The following is a 21,276-nucleotide window of genomic DNA, read 5'->3' on the forward strand; positions in this document are numbered from 1 at the left end:
ACAAATAAACAGTAAGTGTGAAATCCTGTTTGTGTCCCAAACAAAACAATTTCAGGGGAATAGGACAGAATGAACATCTAACTAAATCTTAGGGGTCTAGTTGACTGTAAGTAAAATAAGTACAATTACTGTGGGCACTAAAAGCTAATGTAAACATAGGCTACACTCTCCAGATGAGTGAACAAGTGTTGTGTTACAAGATGTGAGGCAATTATCATTCTACATGGCCTCTGATTATTGAATGCTTAGAGAATTGCTAGACGGTGTGCTTATGGTGGGAAGGGCTTGACCTGCAGGGTGGTGAATTATCGTTTACCTTGCCAATAACAGCATATTCCTCACCCTGGGACCTGATTCAATCTCTCCACATTCTCAGCCCTGCGGAGACAAAGAAGCTTGAATCCCATGTGTCTGGCGTGGCTGGAATGGGGACACACTGGCCAAAAAGGAATGGGTTTATCTTATGGTGGGAAATAAGGGACAGGCTAAGAATCAAGAATCAGCATGGGAGCCCAAGATAGATGACCACTGCGGGAGTTGGGCTGAAAACCTGCGTGTCAAGCCAAGAGCCGTGAGGGAAGCGACCACTGGAGAAAGGGGAGGGGCAGCCGGCACCCTGCAGAGTGGAGCAGCGCTTTCGCTGAAGGATCAGAGGGTCGGATGGGAGAGGTGTCTATGTCTGCGCAGTTTGTGCTTCTGTAATCATTTCTGTTTTGGTCCACCTCATTACTTCTTAAGAGTATTTTGAAAGAGTAAGGAAAGCCCTTCTGGTGTCCAGCTCTGCATGCAGGGAGCTTAGAATTTGCCACCCCATCCTAACAAGTGAAAACCTGAATAGACTAAAAAAATCAACTCTTCTAGGACAGAGGGCAAACCACTGCCCCCAAGACTGGAGAGAGAGAGACAGATGAACACAGAGGAAACTTATCGGAGCAGAGACAAACAAACGGAAACTACGTGGGAACCAGTGCCAAGGCAGGAAAGCCAGAACTGTAATTGACAAATGCCGGAGGCTCAGTTTGGAAGACTCTGAGAGTTAAAAACTCCAGGGGGGCCCGGCCATAGGGGGCCTCCACAATTATGAAACTTACCTCCAGGAGCTCAACCAGGTTCCCACAGTAAATATCGGAGAAAAATTCCCTCATATTTCTAGCAGGGGGAGGGGGAAAGGAGCCATTTTGAAATACGCTGGAGCACTCCGTTCTTCTTAACAAAGCCTTCCATCAGGAGAAACTAATTAACCAGAGCGGAACCTGCTGGGGGTATTATCAGACCCTAAGAGACCTGGGGAAGGGAAATACCCAACTCCAGACAGCAACAGCCTTCCACGTGGGTAAAGGGAAATACCCAACTCTAGCCCACTCTAGCCATCCTCTCCCACCTAAGAGAGGAGGAAAAAAATAAGACTCATTTTAGAAGTCTACAGTCCAGAGCACAGGCTCACTGAAAGAGACCTCATCATAGGACTATAGAATGGTTCCCCTCCCCTTATACCTTACCACGTTACTAAAGACCTATTTACAGCAGTTCCTTTTAGCTGGTACAGCATGTCCGGTTATCAAGAAAAAATTTACAAGGCATACCAAAAGTCAAAAAAACATAACTTGAAGAGACAGAGCAAGCATCAGAAGCAGGCATGACAGGGATGTTGGAATTTTTAGATTGGGAATTTATTGCAACTATAATTCATGTGTTAAGGGGTAAAAGAGACAGCAGGCAAGAACAGATGGGCAATGTAAGCAGGGAGAGATGGAAATCCTAAGAAAGAACCAAAAAGAAACGCTAGAGATAAAAAACACTGTCATAGAAATGAGGAATGCCTTTGATGGGCTTCTTAGTAGACTAGATACAGTTGAGGAGAGAATCTCTGAGCTGGAGGATGTATCAATAGAAACCTCCCCAACTGAAAAGCAAAGAAACAAAGACTGGAAAAACAGAACAGAATATGCAAGGACACTGAGACAACACTTACAGGTAACACACCCCAAATGGGAATACCCAGAAGGAGAAGAAAGGGAGAAAGAAACAGAAGAAATATTTGAAACAATAATGGCTGATAATTTCTACCAAATTAGTGTCAGATACCAAAACACAACTCCAGGAAGCTCAGAGAACACGATAATATAAATAAATGCAAAAACAAAACCAAAATGACTCAGGCATATCGTTTTCAAACTATAGAAAATCAAAGATAGGGAACAAATCCTGAAAGAATCCTGTATCTACAGAGAAACAAAGATAAGAATTACAGGTGGCTTCTGCTCAGAAACCAGGCAGGCAATAGAAGGAGTGAAACGGATTTCCCTGGTGGCACAGTGGTTAGGAATCCACCTGCCAATGCAGGGGACATGGGCTCGAGCCCTGGTCCAAGAAGATCCCACATGCTGCGGAGCAACTAAGCCCATGCACCACAACTACTGAGCCTGTGCTCTAGAGCCTGCGAGACACGACTGCTGAGCCCGCGTGCCACAACTACTGAAGCCCGCGCGCCTACAGCCTGTGCTCTGCAACAAGAGAAGCCACCGCAATAAGAAGCCCGTGCACCACAATGAAGAGTAGCCCCCGCTTGCCGCAACTAGAGAAAGCCCACGCGCAGCAACGAATACACAACGCAACCATAAAATAAAAATAAATAAATAAATAAATTCAAAAAAAAGGAGTGAAATATTTAAAGTGTTGAGAGAAAACCCCTACCAATCTAGAATTCCTTATCCCACAAAATTATCCTTCAAAAATGGAGAAGAAATAAACAAACAAAAATCAAGGAAATTTGTTGCCAGTAGACCTGCCTTGCAAGCACTGTTTAAACAAATTCCTTAGAGAGAATAAAAAATAGGTCAGAAACTTGGATCTACATAAAGAAAGGAAGAGCTTTGAAAAAGGAGTAAGTAAAGGTAAAATTAAAACTTTTATTTTTCTTATTTCTAACTGACTTAGTGGATAACAGTTTATTAAGGATGATAATAGCAACAATGTATGCAATTATGTATGCTTATGCATCTTTTACATATGTGTGTATATGTACGCTTATATATAAATAAAATGAATGACAGCAATAACAAGGGATGGGGGAAATTGCAATTATTTTGTTATTATAAGGTACTCACACTACACATGACGTGGTATAGTGTTATTTGGATTAGTTGTAAATGTATATTGCAAACTCTAGGGCAACCACTAACAACAGTTAAAAAAAAGTATAATTTATATGCTAAGAAAAGAGAGAAAACAGAATCATATAAAGTGCTCAGTATTAAAACCATAAAAGGCAGAAAAAGAGTGAAAGACAAAAATAAGAACAAAGAACAAGGGCAGCTGCATAGTAGAAGAGACGTGAGCATTCCGTTCAGCTGAGCCCTGCACCAGCCTGGCAGCCAGCCCAGGCAGACCCTCACCTGCAGCCGGGCTGCTCAGCTGAGCCAGGCCTGTCAGCTACAGCGCAATCCCTGCAGACCCATGAGCCTATGCACACACATGCATGTTTAAGCCACTGAGTTCCAGGTGGACTTTTAATGCGGCATCATTGTGGCACTATCTGACTAAGAAAAAGAGCCTAGCTGGCCTGTGTCATCACGTTCTCTCAGGGGTGTAAGGAGTGACTTAGTGGCCGGTCACTGAAGCGAATTCTGACTAAGTAACAGGCTCCATGAGCTCAGTGGATGGTGGATGGCTCTTTCCAGATTCTGACTTTGAATTTCAGAAAGGCCTTTCTGGAGATGATGTGCTCTGCCTCAAAAAAGTGGCTCCATAGTGTTTTCCAGTGACCGAGGTAGTGAGCTAATAGCTGTAGACACGTACCCAGAGCAGATCTAAGGAATCTTCTCTGCTTCCCCACTCCCGGGGGTGCTCAGAGGCCTGGTGTAGACTGGACAGAAACTTCAAGCCACTGAATATAATGACTGCTGCTTTTTCTTGCTGTTGCTGTACAGCTAGAACTGTATCAAATATTGAATTTAATTAATAGAACCTCAAAAGTACTGCACTAAAGCAAAACATCATAGATGCTGAAGAAATCACTTTAGTTTCTAGTTGTTAGTATTAATTGTTTAGAACGATTCCCAGATTCATACACGAGTGACAGACTACTACAGATGAAAGAGTAAATATGTTCTTTAGTATACACAGAATTTTTAGAATCGATTTCTTCATCATAAGTGAAGTATAAAATAACCTGGCAACAGCCTAAAAGAGTCTTAGGATTCCCTATGGTTGAGTTGTTTGCAAATATGTAGTGTTTCCTGCAAACATCTATTATTAATTCTAACGTTAATAAAATCGTGTAGTATACACTTACGAGTTCCCATAAAAGTTAAAAGAGTTTCTATTTTTAGTTGACTTTTCCACTTGCTGACTTTTCATCAGAAATCCACAAGGAACTCTCTCTGGCAGACCTTGGCCAGGGAACTGAAGCACCCTCCTTATTGATTCTTTGCTTGCTTGATTCATCTGGTCACATCTCTGTTGAAAGCAGCTACTCTTGATTCCATTAGCTGATTTTATGAGCATAGCACCCCATGTACAGTCCCAGATGGGATTCTAGGACCAGCCTGCCTCCACCTGCTCTGACAGCGTGTGATCACCCCTGGCTCTGCTCTTTATAAATTTTTAGACAGATGTCTGTTACCTGCTCCCTCCTGGAGTTCCATCATGGTGCTTTGTGAGGATGGGACACCTCCCCAATGGTACTTTTGGCCTAAGCTCTTTTTAGTCACAGTTTATGCATCAGTCAGGAAAAGGTGGGTATTTGAAAGGATTAATACTCATGATTGTGCCCTACGTGTCTCTCTAGCATTATCTTCTGCCATAAATATTACTCTTTCCTCTGTTTTTAGTACTCCTCTACCACTTTATTTACCTTGAAAATGCTCACTTAAGTGGTAGGTCATCTATAAAGTCTTCCTGGGCTCTTTCTTTCCTAGGCCATTAGTCAGTTCCAGTCCCACCCCATCTGTCCTTGGATATATGACCATGGTAGTACTTACCACATTCTATTTGCTGTCTCCATCCATAGCCCATGCTTTAAAAAAAAATTGTGGTAAAATAAATGTAACATAAAATTTGCAACTTTAACCATATAAATCAGTGTCATTAATTACATTCAAGCTGCTATGTAACCATTGTCACTATGTATTTCCAAAACTTTTCACTCCAAACAGAAACTCTGTACCCATTAAGCAATAACTCCCTATGACAGTAAGTTTGTGGAGTTCCTAATATTCTAGGTACGTTGTAAAAGTGGAATCATACAGTATTTGTCCTTTTGTGACCAGCTTATTTCACTTAGCTTAATTCCTGCCTCTGGAGTCTCTTTACCCTTGTCAGCCCAAGTAAGGAGGAGCTCAGGGTCTGCACAGTGGGTGGTTTCCTAGAGACAGCGCTGACTCAGTGTGGCAGGGGGGCGCTGGCTGATCACTTTGTATCCTCTGGCCCCAAACGTCCACATTCTGAGAGGGGCGGGCTGGAGCAGCGGAGACCCCATAGCCTCTTTGTACCTTCCATCTTCATTTTACCTTTATTCCTTAAAGGAGCAAAACAGAGAAATCCTTTAACTGCTTTCCAGACTGGCCTCTAGGGGGCAGACAATCCCCCAGGGGGAGCAAAAATGGAGCCCGTTTCCATCAGGAGGAACCCCTTCCTGAGATTGTCTGTTCATGGGTCCTTCCTGGTTTGCCATAGCTCCTCACAATTCTCGAAATCTACATGGCAGGGATAGAGGGGGTCAGAGGAGTTGTGGTTTGTATTCTTGGAAAGAAATCTCTTACATCCTCCAACCCTCCACCCCAAGTCAGGTTTATAATGTCCTGAAAGGGGCATTAACCTCTCCTGCAAGTTTTAACCTTTTTATTTCACATACCTTCCCCTTCATAGTCTTTTTTGTAATTGGAGTGAAACATACATAACATAAAAAGTTACCATTTGGACCATTTCTAAGTGCATAGCTCAGAGGCAGGAAGTACATTCACACACTGTTGTGCAACCACCACCACCATTGACCTCCAGAAGCTTTTTCTCTTACAAAACTGAAACTCTGTACCCATTGAACAATAACTCCTCATTCTCAGCCCCTGATAACCAGCATCCTACTTTCTGTCTCTGTGAGTTTGACTATTCCAGGTACCTCCTATTAGTGGAATCAGCTAATATTTGTCCTCTGTGACTGGCTTATTTCACTTAGTATAGTGTCTTAAGGTTCCTCCGTGGTGTAGCCTGGGTCAGAATTTCATTCCTTTCTAAGGTTGAATTACTATTCCATTGTATGTATTTACCACGTGTTGTGTATCCATTCATCCATCCATGGACACCTGGGTTGCTTCCACCCCTTGGCTACTGTAAATAATGCTACTCTGATTATAGGTGTAGAGATATCTCTCTGAGTTCCTACTCTTAATTCTTTTGGGTCTTCATAGCCTTTTACGCCCATGGGAGAAGAAGGTAAATCTGCTCTCATGTAGGGTTTCCCAATTTTTCAGGTTATGGCTTACAAAGGAAATATTTGTTTCGTACCTTGGGGGTAACTCAAGAGGTTGGGAGCCCAGAGAGTCGTGGAGGTGACGGGCTCACGCTCCACTGCGGGGCTCCCGGCATACACGGGAGACGTGGGCAGGGGAGCCCTTTGGTCTGGACGACTACACTCCCCAGGTCACAACCCCAGGTAGCAAGTGGTGCACGGTGTGCAGATGCTCTAGGGATGGGTGGCGGGGCAAAGTGTCCTAAAGAGGCTGTCATCTCCTCTCCATTCACATGCCTTCTTAAGAGAACCCAGCCCTTTGTGGCCAGAGAATGAGAGACATTGGAGCTCAGAGCGCCTAGCCACAGCTGCCTGGAACAGCAGCATACACGTTACATCAAATTCCCTCTAGAGCCAGAACAGGTCAGGGCACCTAAGGCAGAAGTCAGGTGTGGGAGCTGAGCTGGAAGACCAGGTCAGTTTAGGGACTGAGGCTGCCACTCTGAGGCCCGAGTGTAAGGAAGCCAGGGAATCGGGCTGCACAGGAAAGGGAGACCGAGCAACCCCAGAGCTGCACCGAGGGCAGCACCCGAGAGAGGGGACAGGACGGGGCAGGAGGACGGGAGGGGAACACTGCCCGGAGACCTTTCCTTCAAGGCCGCCTCTGTGTCCTGCATTTCTCTTTTGTGAAAGTCAACTCTGTCTGCAGTAAGAACTTTCTTCCCTTGAGACGGCTGAATGGCTTTCTGTGCCTTGAAGGTGCAGGAGACTGGGGCTCGCTGGGAGAAAAGTATAAGGTGAGGAATCCGGAAAGTCAGATCTAGCCTAGTGGGAAAGGAAGAGAGTTGCCACCAAGACAGCATCAAATGCTTCCTTTTTAAATCGTTTATTAATCTGTTTGGTTAAACAGGTAGTGGAAACCGAGAATAGTAATTTGCTTAAAAAGTTCAGGTCACGGATGCCCTTTCCCCTAGGAAACGAAAGACGCCATGGTTACAGAGTACACCACTGGGTTATGACACAGTTTCAAAATAAGGTTCCCAATTCGTTATGTAACAACGTAAACGTCAAAAATAGTAAACTCTAACCCCCTTGTCCCTCTTTACAGATCTATCACAGATAGAATTTTCTGGCAGACCTAAATTGTGGAAGTAAACAGCCTGGTGCTTAAAAGTTTCATAAAAAGGTTTGCAGATTCAGTAAATCTTGCGGTGTTGGTCAGGAAGTAAAAGCAACCAGCGATTCATCTTCTGCGGAGTCTACCTTATATGCACACCATGACCCGTGTTCTGCTACAGTGGTCATCAGCTTTGCCACTTTTGTACACACACACACACACACACACACACACACACAATGTATAGTCTTTTATTTGTTTCTAAAGATTTTTACATCTAAATGATAAGACGGAACCAGTGACCTATAATGTCACCTCGCTTCACATAGGTAAAGACAAAAATTCTATAGAAGGCACTGTAATTTCTCTTCCATGATCTTACACAGACACGTGAGAGCAAGCCAGCTGGGGCTGGGACTTAACCTTCCCTTTCTGTTACCTGGCTCGGGCCTGTCCTCCTCCATAGTCAATGGTTTTCCATGTCCATTATCCTTTTCTGCTCCAGCTCTTCACATCCCACCCGCCCATCCATCCAACAATCTGTTTATCCAAATTAACTCAGAGTGATTCTTTTGGTTCACTGAAATCCCTTCAAATTAAAAGAGTACAGCTCTGGTATGAAACAAAGTATGACCTACCATAGCTGAAAAATAATCACAGTGTGCAATGTAATTTTCAGTTGGGAAGAGTCAAAACATCTGCCCTGCCTTGTCAAGAACATCTGTCATCCCAAACAATCTAGGCAAGGATCATTTCAAGCTGCTTTACATTCATTTAAGAAGAGCGGAGAGGTTCTTTTCCCTCCCGTACTTAATTGGTACCCTTAAGTGAAAGGTCTGATGTGAAAAAAAGTGCAAGCAAGTTGGACATGCCAATAAATACCATATAACTTACCGCGGATTACCAAAACTGTACAGGTATGTACACCTCACCAAACCGAGGTTTCCCCCTGCGGGGAAGAGATTCCAGATCACCCACGCGAGCATCACCACAGAGGTCTCGGGCGGACCATCAGCGGGCGAAGGAGGGCCGGGCCCTTCCGCTCTTGCTCTGAGGCCCCAAGCCCAGGTCCGCGCCAGCCTCCGCCGCCTCCTCCTTCTTCCTCACTTTCAGGCGGGTGAGCAGCTTGAGCAGCCAGACGTCCCACTCCTCGGGCAGAAGCAGGAGGAGGAAGCCCAGGCCGATGATGACCATGGCGACGACCCGGACCCCGTTGAAGACGATCCTGCTGGTGTAGCGATCAACAACTGCAGGGGACGGAGAGCGTGCGTTACCGGGGGCGACGGTGCCGGGCCGTCAGGAGCGGGGCGCCCCGTCCCGCGGGGCCCAAGCTGTTCTCCCTTGTCCAGGCGGGCAGGGGCTGCCTCCCAGAAATGCCCCGTCAACTTCACAAACCCTGTCTGCTGTGAGGCCTTGCCCTGTGTTTCACTTTCCCCAACCGACCTGGCACCTTAGTTCCCACACTGATTTGTGCGAGAGACAAAACGAGACACCAGGGGCAGCTGCAGATGCGCGTGTGTATTAATAGATACGTCCACCAAAGCTAATCGCGGCCACCTCCGGGTTGGCAGGGTAATTAAAACGTGACTGCTTTCTTTATATTCTTGGCACCTTTCCCGTCTTCTACAGTGACATACTTTATTTTTATAATTTAACAGCATTATATATATAATATACTTTATTTTTATAATTTAACAGCATTATATATATAATATACGTTCTGAAGACCAAACTTGACCTGGTTCTTTGAAGATAATAAATACAAACGCTTGTTCCACCCCAGGATATTATTAGTGGGAGGCTCTAACGCCACCTGTGTCACCACCGATTATGAAAGTTTATTAAAGGCCCAAGAAGCTCGTTCCTGACCCACATCAGGTGAGGGAACAAAATGAGAACAGGATTCATGTCAGTTCGTACAAATCTAGATCATCATTCTCTTCATAACTAAAGATCAAAAGCGTTTCAGATGTTGGTTTTATTTTCTCTTCTTTTTTTGCTCTCTTTTTCTCTTTTCCTAACTAAATCAAACAAAGAAAATTTGGAGCCCACCTCTCCACAAGGGAGAATTAGATTGCTTTTCTTAAACGCATTTTGTGAAAGAGGGTTTTCTGACTTGCGTGCAGCTTCTGAAGCCTGGCGTGCTGGCCTGCTGTTCCCCCCCCAGCTCGCCAGCCGCATGAGGGGGCTGCTCTGTCATCCCCCCTCAGGTCCCTCCACATCCTCCCGCCCCGCCCCCTAGCCTTGCACCTGACTCTCACCTCCGTCTGGAGGGTGGGGAGAGAGGTAAAAGTTAAACCTGAAAAAAGCACTTTGTTAGTAGCCCTTTTGTGGAATTAAAGTGCCTCTTTTATCTCACTCTAATTCAGAAGCAGTTTAATTTTTAATGTTGGCAGAATGGCCTGTTAATTCACAGCTGGGGAGAGTCAATTAGCAAGCCATAGAAGCTGCACTAGAGAGGGCATCAGAGAAAGTCAGGAAGCCCAGCAAGGGCTCTGCTCTGACAGTCGGGTGACAGCCGACTCCTGGGCTTCTCTCCTCCCCTGGAGATCTGAAGGTAATTCCTTCCCCTGACACGTACAGACCCTCTTACGTTGCAGGTAAGTAGTAAGAGGGTTCTGATTAACCTCTCACACACCCGGATGTATGATATGGTCAAAGGAGCTTCTATACCAGGGCCGCCTGGAATATGCCTCCTTGAAATAAGAACACTGTGGGACTATAAAGACACACCAAGATGCAGCGGGGGTAAGTTGATGCGTTATTTTTCAGAAGCCTGTAGTGTATGGAAACTGACAAGCTGGACCACTGTTTTACCAGTTTTCCAGGAGCTCAGGGGCTTTCCTGCCTTTGGAAGTTCTGCCTCATAGGCCATCTCATGTGGTTCTCGTATCAACCAAGGTGATGACGTGGGGATGACCTTCACTTTTAGGGGACAGGCAAAGGCCCAGAGAGGTGATGCGTGGGGACCGCCATCCTCTCTCTGGGCCTGGATGGCGCTAGGCCCAAGGAGTCTGGGGCCAGGGTGAGGCATATACAGAACGTATGGGATGGGACAGCAGGAAGAGGTTCAGGAAGTTAAGTGCGACTTTGCCTATGCTTCCAGCTTTACTAACGCCAGACTGAACAGGATAAGGGGTTGCCATCCCCTGGGGGCCTAATCCTCTAACTGCCCAGAAGCGGGGTGGTGGGGGCGGGGCGGGAGATGGCTTTGGCGAGAGCTGTGCGAAGCCCAAGGGGGTGAATGCTCTGGGGAGAAGTGATTCACAAACAGGTTCTACAGGGAGGGCAGGTGTGAGGCGAGGGCATTCTGGGAGGAAAATCCGAAATTCATAACAGAAGGAGCCAGGAAAAGGAAGGAGGTGAGGGGCAGGTGACGGCAGGCTTTGGAAGAGCTGCCTGCTGAGTGTGTGGGCGAGTCCCCAGTGAAAGAAAGAGCCAGGTCCTGAGCAGCTGGGGGAAGGGCTCTCTTCTGGGACTCGGGGAACAGTGTTTACGCTTCTGCAGTTTGCAGATATGCCTCTACCTCAGGCCTGCCATAACCTGAGCTAGCGGTCTCTTCCGGAAAGCCACTTAACAAAAGTTAAAAATTTCCTCTGCTACATATTTGTCTATAACTTATCAGTAGTATTCATGATATGCATCTGATCCCCGCCAGTTTGAATCGAGAAGGCTTTAGACTTTCTGTATCTTGGTGTGGTATATGAAAATCAAGCCGCCCTAGAGAAAATACTGCATGTGTCACAAACATCAACGTTTTACCAAAGTGCTTTCTCTCTACAGAGAAGGTTAAACATGCCTGCTACACCAGACACAGCCAGAATATATGTGAGTATGTGTGCGCACATGCGTGTTTGTGTGTGTTTGCGTGTGTGTGTGTTTACAAGCAGATACAGAAAGTCATATAGGTTTACCTGCATTCACAGGTACACTGAGGACGATTCCAAGAGACATCAGAGTGGGATATGTAACAGCAATTCCAAAATTTAATACAATATTGAATGCTGAAATACAGAATTAAAGAAAACAGGTGTTATTCACGACTGGCCCTGGTCCGTCGGACCCCAGCTTCTCTGATGAGGCTGGAGTCGTAGGTGTTTTGCCCTTTACTCTGATTCAGTGAATTCCGGGTTCCTACAAGGGCTCCAGAACTGGGGGATTAGGGCCAAACATCCTGCTGACTCAGCTCTCCTCTCTTCCCTGGGCTTTGAAGAAGGGAAAAGAAATTTGGAAAAGGTAACCGGAGAGCAGGCACTAGAAATGAGGATTGGGGCCCTCCTATGTATCCTACTAACTTTGCTTTTCTCTGTTGCTGGCAATGATTCTGGGATGACTGAATAGGAGCTTTGGAATGTAGGTTTTTATTTGTATTTTTAAATTTATTTTAATTTAGTTGTTTTTCTTTTTGAATTTTTTTATTGTGGTAAAATACACAGAGCATAAATTTTATTATCCTAATCGTTTTTAAGTGGTTATGCACAGTTTTTGATGGAAATGGGATGAGGCACCTCCTTGGTTGCTTTCCTGCTTAGGACCAGCCTTATATCAACTAATGGTGATGATGACACTGATGTTAATGATAATCGGCAGTATTTACTGAACGTTATCAGGCAGTGTTCTGAGAGCTCTCTGCATGCACTAATTTACTAACTTCTTACCAGCCCTATATAAGGAATGTACTATTATTAGGAGGTCACACGCAGCACACCTGGCTACTAGTTCACTATTCAGAGCACCAAACGACCACGGCCACTACTGCAGCGACTGTAGTCCTGGAATCAGAATCCAGTGTCATCATTTCAAAGGCTTTCCTTTTCGCAACACAATGACCTAGAAAAGCACGAGGAACTTAAGGATAATAACAGACTCGTTTTTCTCCTTCAGGGCACGGGTTTCCAAAGACTCCCCTTGAGCTGCCCGGATGCCTCTCTGTCAGTCCCCGCTTTCTGGTGATTCTGACGGGGTGATCGCCACTTACTCAATAAGAGGACTGAAAATCCACAAAGGTTTCTCCATGGAATGTCATCGAAAGAGCTCCAGTATTCCACTTTGGTAAAGTAGAGGATGACAGGAATACAGGTGATGAAGAGGATGTTAAACACACCCAAAATGGACAGAAATAAGGCGGCTTCTCCAAACTTAGCACTGCCCAGGAGGAGCTTGAACAGGACCTGATGGAGAGAGCAGAGGAGGAGGGGTGATGGCTCACCTAAGACTCCAACTTGCCACGGAGAAGCGAGTGCACTTGGGAAGCTGGGGCTGGACCACGGGACCGACAGCCACGGGACAGGGAAATTCTACCTCAAATGGCCTTCAGTGAAGGGTGGTGGGCTTTACCTATGCCCTCAACACGATGGAGAGTTACTCTCCAGGTACACAGAGAGCAAATTCAGAAACCATAGGTTGTCACACTAGCCTTGATTCCTCTGTGCTGTATTCACGACACCACATCCCCGCTTCAGAGCACTGAAGACGAGGAAGCCACGTAAATTAGAAGCCACTTAAATTAGAAGTATCTGCCATGATTACACATTCCTCTCGGGGACTCCTAACGTTAATCTCTGACCTTGCACAACACAGTTTGAAAACCACTGCCCCCAAGCAAAAGGGCTTTGGCTGCAAAGACATTTCCTATAAATCAAAGGGAGAAGGATTATAACACTCACCTCTCTCTGCTCCAGCTTACCACCCCTGTTCCAGACATGGCATGGGTTTTAGCGGAACACACCCGACTTTGGTTTCGTGCACCTGTTGCTGTTTGTACATATCTGAGAGGCATGAAAAGCCAGGAGAGGGACAAAGGTGACTGGAGGGGCCAAGAAGCCGAGCTCCCAGAGGCAGTAGGCCCCCGTCCATCCCCCATGTTTACTGAACCGTCCACAGTTAGGGACCTGATGGTCCAGTTTCAGTCTCTGCCTTGTTGCCCTTCCTACTTTGCTCCTTCCTTTTCCAGCCGTTTCACATCTCTTTCAGGTATCTCTGGGCATTTCTGGGCAGGAAGCATGGACAGGGAAATACAGTCAACTGCTTTCACCCTTCCACCTACCGGCCTCCCTGGATAAAGATCAGGCAGTGGAGGAGATGGAAATGTAAGTCTAAATCAGTATATTTGTGTTCATCGTGGATTGCGTTTCTATCTGCTCTCGGCTTCCCATTAGCATGCAGCTCATTGAAGAGAGCGGAGTGTGGCCTCTCAATAGTTTCTGCATTTGGACCACGGCTCTGGAGTCACAGAATGGGGCTAGACTATCATCACATCCTCTGAGTGAGATGTGTTCCAGAGGCGGAAGGTGGCCTGTGTGTGGTGGGGCAGTGAGGGCAGGTTGCTGATGAAAGGTGAGATGGTACAGATGTTTCACTTTCCAAAAGTGGGTTCCTCCCAGTGCTGGAAAAAAGTTCCTTTTCTTAGAACTTTCTACAGTCCTTTCTGTCCTCTGTCCAACCGTCTGGATCCACAAAGGGCCAATAAGTCTCAAAGCTAAAATCTCATTTCTCACTGAATCCTCCAGTTCAGTTTCCCAACCTGGAGACCACAAAATATTTGCATTCTTGACTTAGGATCCAAAGAGAAGGGCAAGTGAGGGGAGAGAGTGGCTGAGAGGCATAATGGAGCAGGGGAGAGAGTGGGGGGGCGGATAAAAATTGTTCTCTCGAGACTTGCAGCTGGCCACGCCTCCCAACGTTTTGTCAAAAATATTTTATAATTCCCCCTGTGATAGTAGTTGTGCTTTAATTCATTCAGTCTACAGGCAATGCTCGAAATGCACACGGATTCATGTTGAATACTGGTGGCCTCAAAACCCATGTGATAAAAGATTTCAAAGCTGTACCAGATATTCAAATTTTCATGTCCAATCTGGTAGGAAAGTATCTGACCAAACACTGAGCCAGCCAGTTAGGGCCCCTGATCCTTCTCCAGTCCTTGCCAAACAAGGAGGTCACCCATCGGACTCAGCCAATCCATGGTCCCACCCGTTTTATCCCAAATGCTGCAAACGTACAGCCACTGATGGAAAGGTCTAGAAAGCCAGGGCTAAGAGCTGCTGTGTGTCTCAGAACTGAGAGGCTCCGTGTGCCCGGTGCTCCGGGAAAACAACTGCTCATCTTCAAGCCCAGGCTCCATCAGAGGTTCCCCCAAAGCAACGGGCCAGCCACGCCGAGGCCTGCCCTTCCCTCCCCGGAGGGTCTGGAGAGCCCGCTCCCCGCGCCTACCTTGTAGAGGGCGGACATGGACGCCGAGCCCACCACCAGGGCTATGCCGATGACAGAGTGGCTGTGGAAGCCATCCGCGTAGGTCATCAGCACGATGCCAGCGATGGCGAGGATGGCGGCCACGATCTGGAGGGAAGGAAGACACGGCGGTCAGGGCAGCGGTGGGGAATCAGAGGGGCCCCCTAAGTGCCCAGGGGTCGGCATGTTCATGGGGGTGCGATGGCGGGGAGGCTCCCTTTCAGTCCTTCTTTGGGGACCAAGCAAAGGCTGCTTTCCCGTCTAAAGATCTGCCCCTGCTTGCAAGGGGGCACTCGGCAAAGCCCGGCATGACCCGGGAACTGGAAACGGCTGGCAGCGAGGAGTGGCCCCGTGGCTTGGCGTCACGTGGGAGGGGGGCAGCCACGTGAGTCCCGGGCACCTGAGAGGAGGCGGTCATAATCCCAATGACAGGCTATTTGGTCATGACAAGGCCTGGTCGTGACACCTCTAAGTCCCCCGGCAACCTTCCGTAAGCACCTCACAGGGTCCTGCTTTTAGGTATCTCATATCTCAACAGAGAAGGCACAGTGACGACCACAGGCCGTGGCCCCATTTTACACGCCAGCAGCAGGACCTTCTAAGGGAGCGTGTGTCACGGGCCAATCAGGGCTACAAACAGTGTCCTAACCCTGGCGCTGCAGTTCCTTTCCTTGGCTGCTGCAGGGCCTGACCTCCACGGCCCACCACCTCCAATCCTGTTCCTCTCAGGTGGAGTGGACGCTCCAGGAACACATACACATCCCTGCTGTGCAAAGTCAAACTGTCAGAGTGCAACAGGAGATCAACTAACTTGGGATAACACTTTGCAAAGGAGAAATGCATTAGCACCCTGAATAAGTGCAAGTTCTAATCAGAGGTGATCGTGGAGCTGCAGAGACGTTGCTAGGTGGCAAGTGCTAAGGGGCCGCTGGAGGCAGAACCCGGGAAGGCAGGACAGAGGTGCGCAGCACAAGTTTTGACCACTGGATCTACTGGGAGTCTCTCTCTCTTACAGATTTGCTCAAAATTCCCTCCACTCTCTGTAGCAATATCGAGTAGCTGACATGTACTGAGTGGTCACGGGATACATGTTTCCTGTGTATCTTCTCATTTAATCCTCGAACTAGGTAGACATTATCATTCATTTCATTTTATAGGCATGGACACTTAGGCTCAGAGAGGTTCAGCAACTTGCCCGAAGTCACAGAGCTGGTGTGTCGCAGAGCAGGGACTCACATTTCAGGTAAGGACACACATTTCAGGTCTAATTGCAAAGTCAGTGTTTTATATATATATATATATATATATATATATATATATATATATATATAAACAGAAAGTAGGATTCACATAATAAGCCACTGCCAATTCTACTCTGAGATCTAAAATGAGGTTTCCTGCATGATTGAAGCACGCCACGTTTAGGTTAGTGAGAGGTAAAATGGTTGGGTCTCAGCAGCTTGAGTTGTGCATTCCTCATGCAGTATTTTCATATAAAGACACATACACCCACACGCAGAGGCCCTTGAGAGAGCAGGAGATCATCATTTCCTAGAGAAGTGCCATCCCTGCTCTGTCTACTTGCTTTCTGGTTTAGTGAGTCACCTTTATCTCTCATTATCACATAATGCACATATTTTATATTCAAATGCTACACATACTGCGTACGACTCTTCATGAAGAGAAAGAAACAGAGGCACAAGACAATAAGTGACTTTTTTTCCCTCCAGGAGAACAAGGGGCTGATGAAAAAGCAGGCAGGGCAAGGGGTGTGGGTTCTGCTCCAGAGGACACGCACAGTGCAAAGATGCTGCAACCAGCAGCTGGACCGGGCTAGGCAGCCAGGTAAACAGAGGGAGGGAACTAATTAGAAAAAGAAGGGAAGGAGAGAGAGAGAGAGGGAAGGATACAGCTACATTTCGGATGATGTGGCGCTTCTCCAAAGGTACTTGAATCTTTCCAAACATAAAGGTCAGGTTTGAGGGAATGAAGGAGAACAAGGGTTATTTTCCCCTGAAGATTGACAAGGCAGATTTTGGATCTCCTTACTCTCTTTTCTCTATTGATTAAATCACAAACAGCTAAAAGCTTCCGCCTGAGCTGTGCTGTGCAGAAGAGCTGAGGGAAGAGGCAAGAAATAGAGAGCGTGGGTGGCCACCAGCTTCCCAGCCAACATTTGCCAAGCCCAGGCCGGTGGGTTCATTCCGACAGGTGGCACCGGGGACAGCGCTCCCCCCATTCACGCCTCCAGGGCTTCTCCTCTTGGGAGTCCCCGCCCCACGTCACAGGCTTGACCCACCCGATTACAGGGCTCACTCTCTGGGCATCAACAGTTCCCCTGGAAACCCGACCCTGAGCCTGAGGCCCTGACCGCCGTGCTGCAGGAGAAGCTGGAGCTCACCTTGCATCCAATACCCCTAATAGCAGAGCAGAGTTGAAACATACCCTGTGGGTCTGGGGGACAGAGCCCGAGCGTCCTTCCCCAGGCCTGCCGTTCCCTTGAAGATGCCAGATCTCTTTAAAAAATAAGTGCAGGGCTTCCCTGGTGGCACAGTGGTTGAGAGTCCGCCTGCCGGTGCAGGGGACTCGGGTTTGTGCCCCGGTCTGGAGGGATCCCGCGTGCCGTGGAGCGGTTGGGCCCGTGCATCCGGAGCCTGTGCTCCACAACGGGAGAGGCCACAACGGTCAGAGGCCCGCATACCGCACAAAGAAAAAAAATTAAATTAAAAAATAAGTGCAGAGTTTACATTTTCACCCTAACACGTCTGGTTTCTTGGTTTACATTTGGAAATGTTCCCTGCCTGTTTCCTGCACTCAGATGAACTCTCCAGGAAGGCTGGTCCTGCGTATCCTGTGGTTTCACGTGGTCCTCACCTTCTAGATCTGGGCCTCCCTGGGGGAGAACGGCGAGTCTCAGGATGGAATCAAGTGAATCTCCCTCCTTCCCCCCACCCCTCCTTTCTCACACTTTCCTGTTGCCCCAACCCCAATGTATCCCACTGAACAAGAACTTGGGGATCCAGACAAATGGATGACAGTGGCCTGAGACCAACAGGGGTGACAGCCACCATCTCTATTTTGGCTGGGGAAAATTTGCCCAGAGAAGAGGAAGAAACATTGGCATGGGGGGCGCTGAGGCCAGCATGCTGCCATTTAACCTCTTAATGGGGGCTTTGCCCGTGTGGTTATAACCTGCCTGGCCCCCAGGGCTCTGGATTGAGGGCCCCAGCAACCCACCGATGCCCCCGTACCCCGCATGGCGCACTGCTCCCCATCAGATGTCAGGCCGAGATGGAGGGTGTAGCCCTCAGCGGAGTCTGCCCGCTTCCCAGACCAGCACCACCCTTCGCTCCTGCTAAAGACAGGACAGGCTGCACGTTCTCTGCCAGACAGAGCCCCGTCTGCGATGCAGTTTAGATGTGCACAGTCTGGCGCAGTTTAAAAATGGGAGAGGACAGGCTAATTTGGGGGGGGGGGTGTTGCGGTACGCGGGCCTCTCACTGCTGTGGCCTCTCCCGTTGCGGAGCACAGGCTCCGGACGCGCAGGCTCAGCGGCCATGGCTCACGGGCCCAGCTGCTCCGCGGCATGTGGGATCTTCCCGGACCGGGGCACGAACCCGTGTCCCCTGCATCGGCAGGCCGACTCTCAACCACTGCGCCTCCAGGGAAGCCCTGGGTTGTCTTCTTGCTTCTTCTCCAGTCCTCCTGGTGTGAACGCTCTAGCTGGAGTGGGTGATTTTGAAGAGCTGAGGGTCCCATCTGCCGCCTCCTCTGAGATGCAGGCTGTGGGTAGTGCAGCTGGTCAACCCCTCCTTCATCCAGCTGTGGACCACAGCCGGGCGGGCTTTGGCCTGGGAGGGGCCATACCTCCTGCCCCCAGAATTCTACTTGCTCTCATTCTCCTGATGCTTCTGCTACACCAAACCGCCTCCCTAAATAGTTGCCAGCCTCTGACACTGTCAGCCAAAGAACTGGGCAGGTCTGTCAAACGCCGCTTATTGAGAAGGAATAAGAAGAATAACAACACTGAGAAAAGATGACATTTATTGGATTTCATGTGTCGGGCATGCATACCTTATTTTATTCTTACAACTGTTCTCTGAGTACTACTAACATTCTATTTTAACGTCGGGTAATTAAGGCTCAGAGATGTTAAGTAACTAGCTCAAGGTCCAACAGCTCATGAGAGTGGACCCAAACCCTCATCGCTTGACTCTAGGTTAGAGGACCCATTATGACCCCAAGCCTGGAAGCCATGTGACACACACATCTAGGCACAGAGTCAAGGGGTGATATGGGGGCCAACGTGGGCTCCTCTCATACACTTGCCTCTGATGCCATATGTGGCCACCATCTCCCCAGCATTCGAAGATAAGCATTTTCTTCTCCCTGGTCTGTGTGCATGACTCGGCCCTGTTGATGTTTTCTAGGAACCACAGCCCTTATGATTTGACTCACTGCCTTAATAACTCAGGCCCTCTATGTCACCTGTTCCACAAACATCTGTCCTCTACATCCATGTGACTCTCAGGCCAGTATGGTCAGCCCTCCAGGATGGAAAAGAGTGTCAGTTCCCTTCAATCTCTGGCAATGACCCAGTAGAAGGTGCCAGCCAACCCAGCAGTCCGAGGGAAGTCTCAGAGAACCTGTGTACTGGTTGGGTCTTATCTTGGGCTCAAATCTCCATCTGTTTCTCGAGGGGGACCTCTCAGTCACACCGGCCAGCTGCTGACATCCGACAGATTTTACTAGCTCTCTGAACTCTTGAAGATGAGGAGAGGGCGCTCCACCTTGACTTGGAGTGGGATGGCCTTAGAGGACAGGTCACTTTCTTCTAAGAGGAGTGATGATTGTTAGACCACAGCCATGTGGCGTTTTACAGGTTATGAAGTTCCATCACCGACACCGGCTCCTGGATCTTCATTTCAGCGCTGGCCTCGTGCCAAAGGCTTCAACACGAAAATCTGTTCAGTCTACAGTGCTTGGCACAGCCCAAGCTGAGCAAGTGGCCAGGGTGGCAGGACTGAATCACAGCTCAGGGATGTGAGCGGAAACCCTCTTACCCACGAATAGCAACGAGGAAAAGATCTGCGTGTGCCACTCTGTTCTCTGTGAGTCCAGGTGGGTTTCAGTATTTTCACACCTCCTTCTTTTAACCTCAAAAACTTTCTGTTTTCTTCTGCTTAGATGCAGAATGAAACTTGAAGCCTCTTTCCACAGTAACAATCTCATCCGGAATTTGTTTTGGACGTCAGAATCACGCCAAAAAATGTTCCATGCATTCCCCTGGCTTTTGACCTCAGAATAAAGCCACAGTGGGTCCTAGGACGTCCGAATCTTCAGCGTCCAGGCAGGCACGGGCGATTGGACCGATTGCCTCTGGCCGTACCTCATTTCTAGTGGAGGTGTATTCGATGCTTTATTGGCCCGAAGCTTTTCTGGGTGGTAGCACAGTGAGCTGAGTTCTTGTTCCAAAATTAACACGAAGCCTCAAAACAAATGTTCCCCCTACTGCAAGCTAAAAATCCGACTCAGCAGTTGACTCACGTCCCTGCTGCTGTTTGAGAAACTAGGTGGGCGTGAATCCGCCGTGAAGGTGATGGCACTGTTCCAGGACAATTAGCCAAGGACACAAGCAGAGGGCCTGGAGCCTGCCCCTTGCGGGGTTCCCAGCAAGGTTCACTCTAAAGTAGAGGTCCCCAACCCCCGGGCCGTGGACCGGTACAGGTTGGGGACCGCTGCTCTAAAGGGACTGCCCTTCAAAAGGACTCTGAGCTTCGTGGGCTTCCTACACGGCCTGAGGGTGCAGGAAGGAGTAAGCGAGGCGCTCTGGCCACAGGACTTCCAGCTGCCTGGTCGAATCCTTTTGGTCCTTGTTTGTGACAAGGTGATGGTGAGGCAGTGGCAGATCCTGGCCAGCAGAGGCAGACAAGCAGAAGCCAGCAGGATTCTGTCAAGGCTAAATGCCACCTGTTCCTTTTATCAATATTTCGGCTCATGTTTGATGGCACACTTGTCGTAGTTCACACAACTGTTCTGAAATGTGACTAGCTAAATCTGACTTGATTTTAAGGGAACTTACGCAGCCTCAGATGTAACAACCAGAGGTAGTAATTCAGGGGTATCATTTCATTCTCCCTTGCTCTGGGGTTGAAGGGAGTGAAACTGTCCCTCCAAAGTTTGGACTTGGCATAAGTGTGTCCGGCCCCACTTGGGCATCGAACCCACGGTCCAGACAAAGGGCCGCCAAGACTGCACGTCCGTGTGGCTGCAGAAGGACCTTTGGCTTTCAGATACCTCCTAAGCAGACAGCGGCAGTGTTAAGCAGAGGGCTCCAGGCCGCAGGACCCCTGAAAGGCGGGGTGAATACATCACTCCTCCTGGGGGGGCGGGGGGGGTCCCCGAGCAGCACACACTTTAGGGAATGCTTGTTGAAATGCTTGAAATGAAAGGTGCTTTAATGAACGCTGGTCTAGAATGG

General features: G+C 48.2%; 1 protein-coding gene across 6 annotated transcripts in view; it reads right to left on the minus strand.

Annotated features, from left to right (window-relative positions):
* SLC35F3 (solute carrier family 35 member F3) overlaps positions 1-21,276 on the minus strand; it is a 295,313-nt gene that overhangs the window by 10,013 nt on the left and 264,024 nt on the right. For 4 of the 6 annotated variants that reach the window (XM_067025696.1, XM_059054626.2, XM_067025697.1 and 1 more), the window contains 4 exons: positions 14,778-14,903; positions 12,544-12,736; positions 11,480-11,569; positions 7,319-8,812 (listed from right to left, as the gene is read on the minus strand). In XM_067025696.1, the coding sequence (XP_066881797.1) occupies positions 8,577-8,812; positions 11,480-11,569; positions 12,544-12,736; positions 14,778-14,903 (645 nt within the window). In that variant the 3' untranslated portion in view covers positions 7,319-8,576. Of the gene's footprint in view, positions 1-5,002; positions 5,018-7,318; positions 8,813-11,479; positions 11,570-12,543; positions 12,737-14,777; positions 14,904-21,276 lie in introns of those variants that run through there. The other 2 variants (XR_010839007.1, XR_010839006.1) reach the window with 2 other exon arrangements.

Source organism: Kogia breviceps, chromosome 2 (genome assembly GCF_026419965.1).
Source record: "Kogia breviceps isolate mKogBre1 chromosome 2, mKogBre1 haplotype 1, whole genome shotgun sequence".
NCBI classification, from domain to species: domain Eukaryota; kingdom Metazoa; phylum Chordata; class Mammalia; order Artiodactyla; family Physeteridae; genus Kogia; species Kogia breviceps.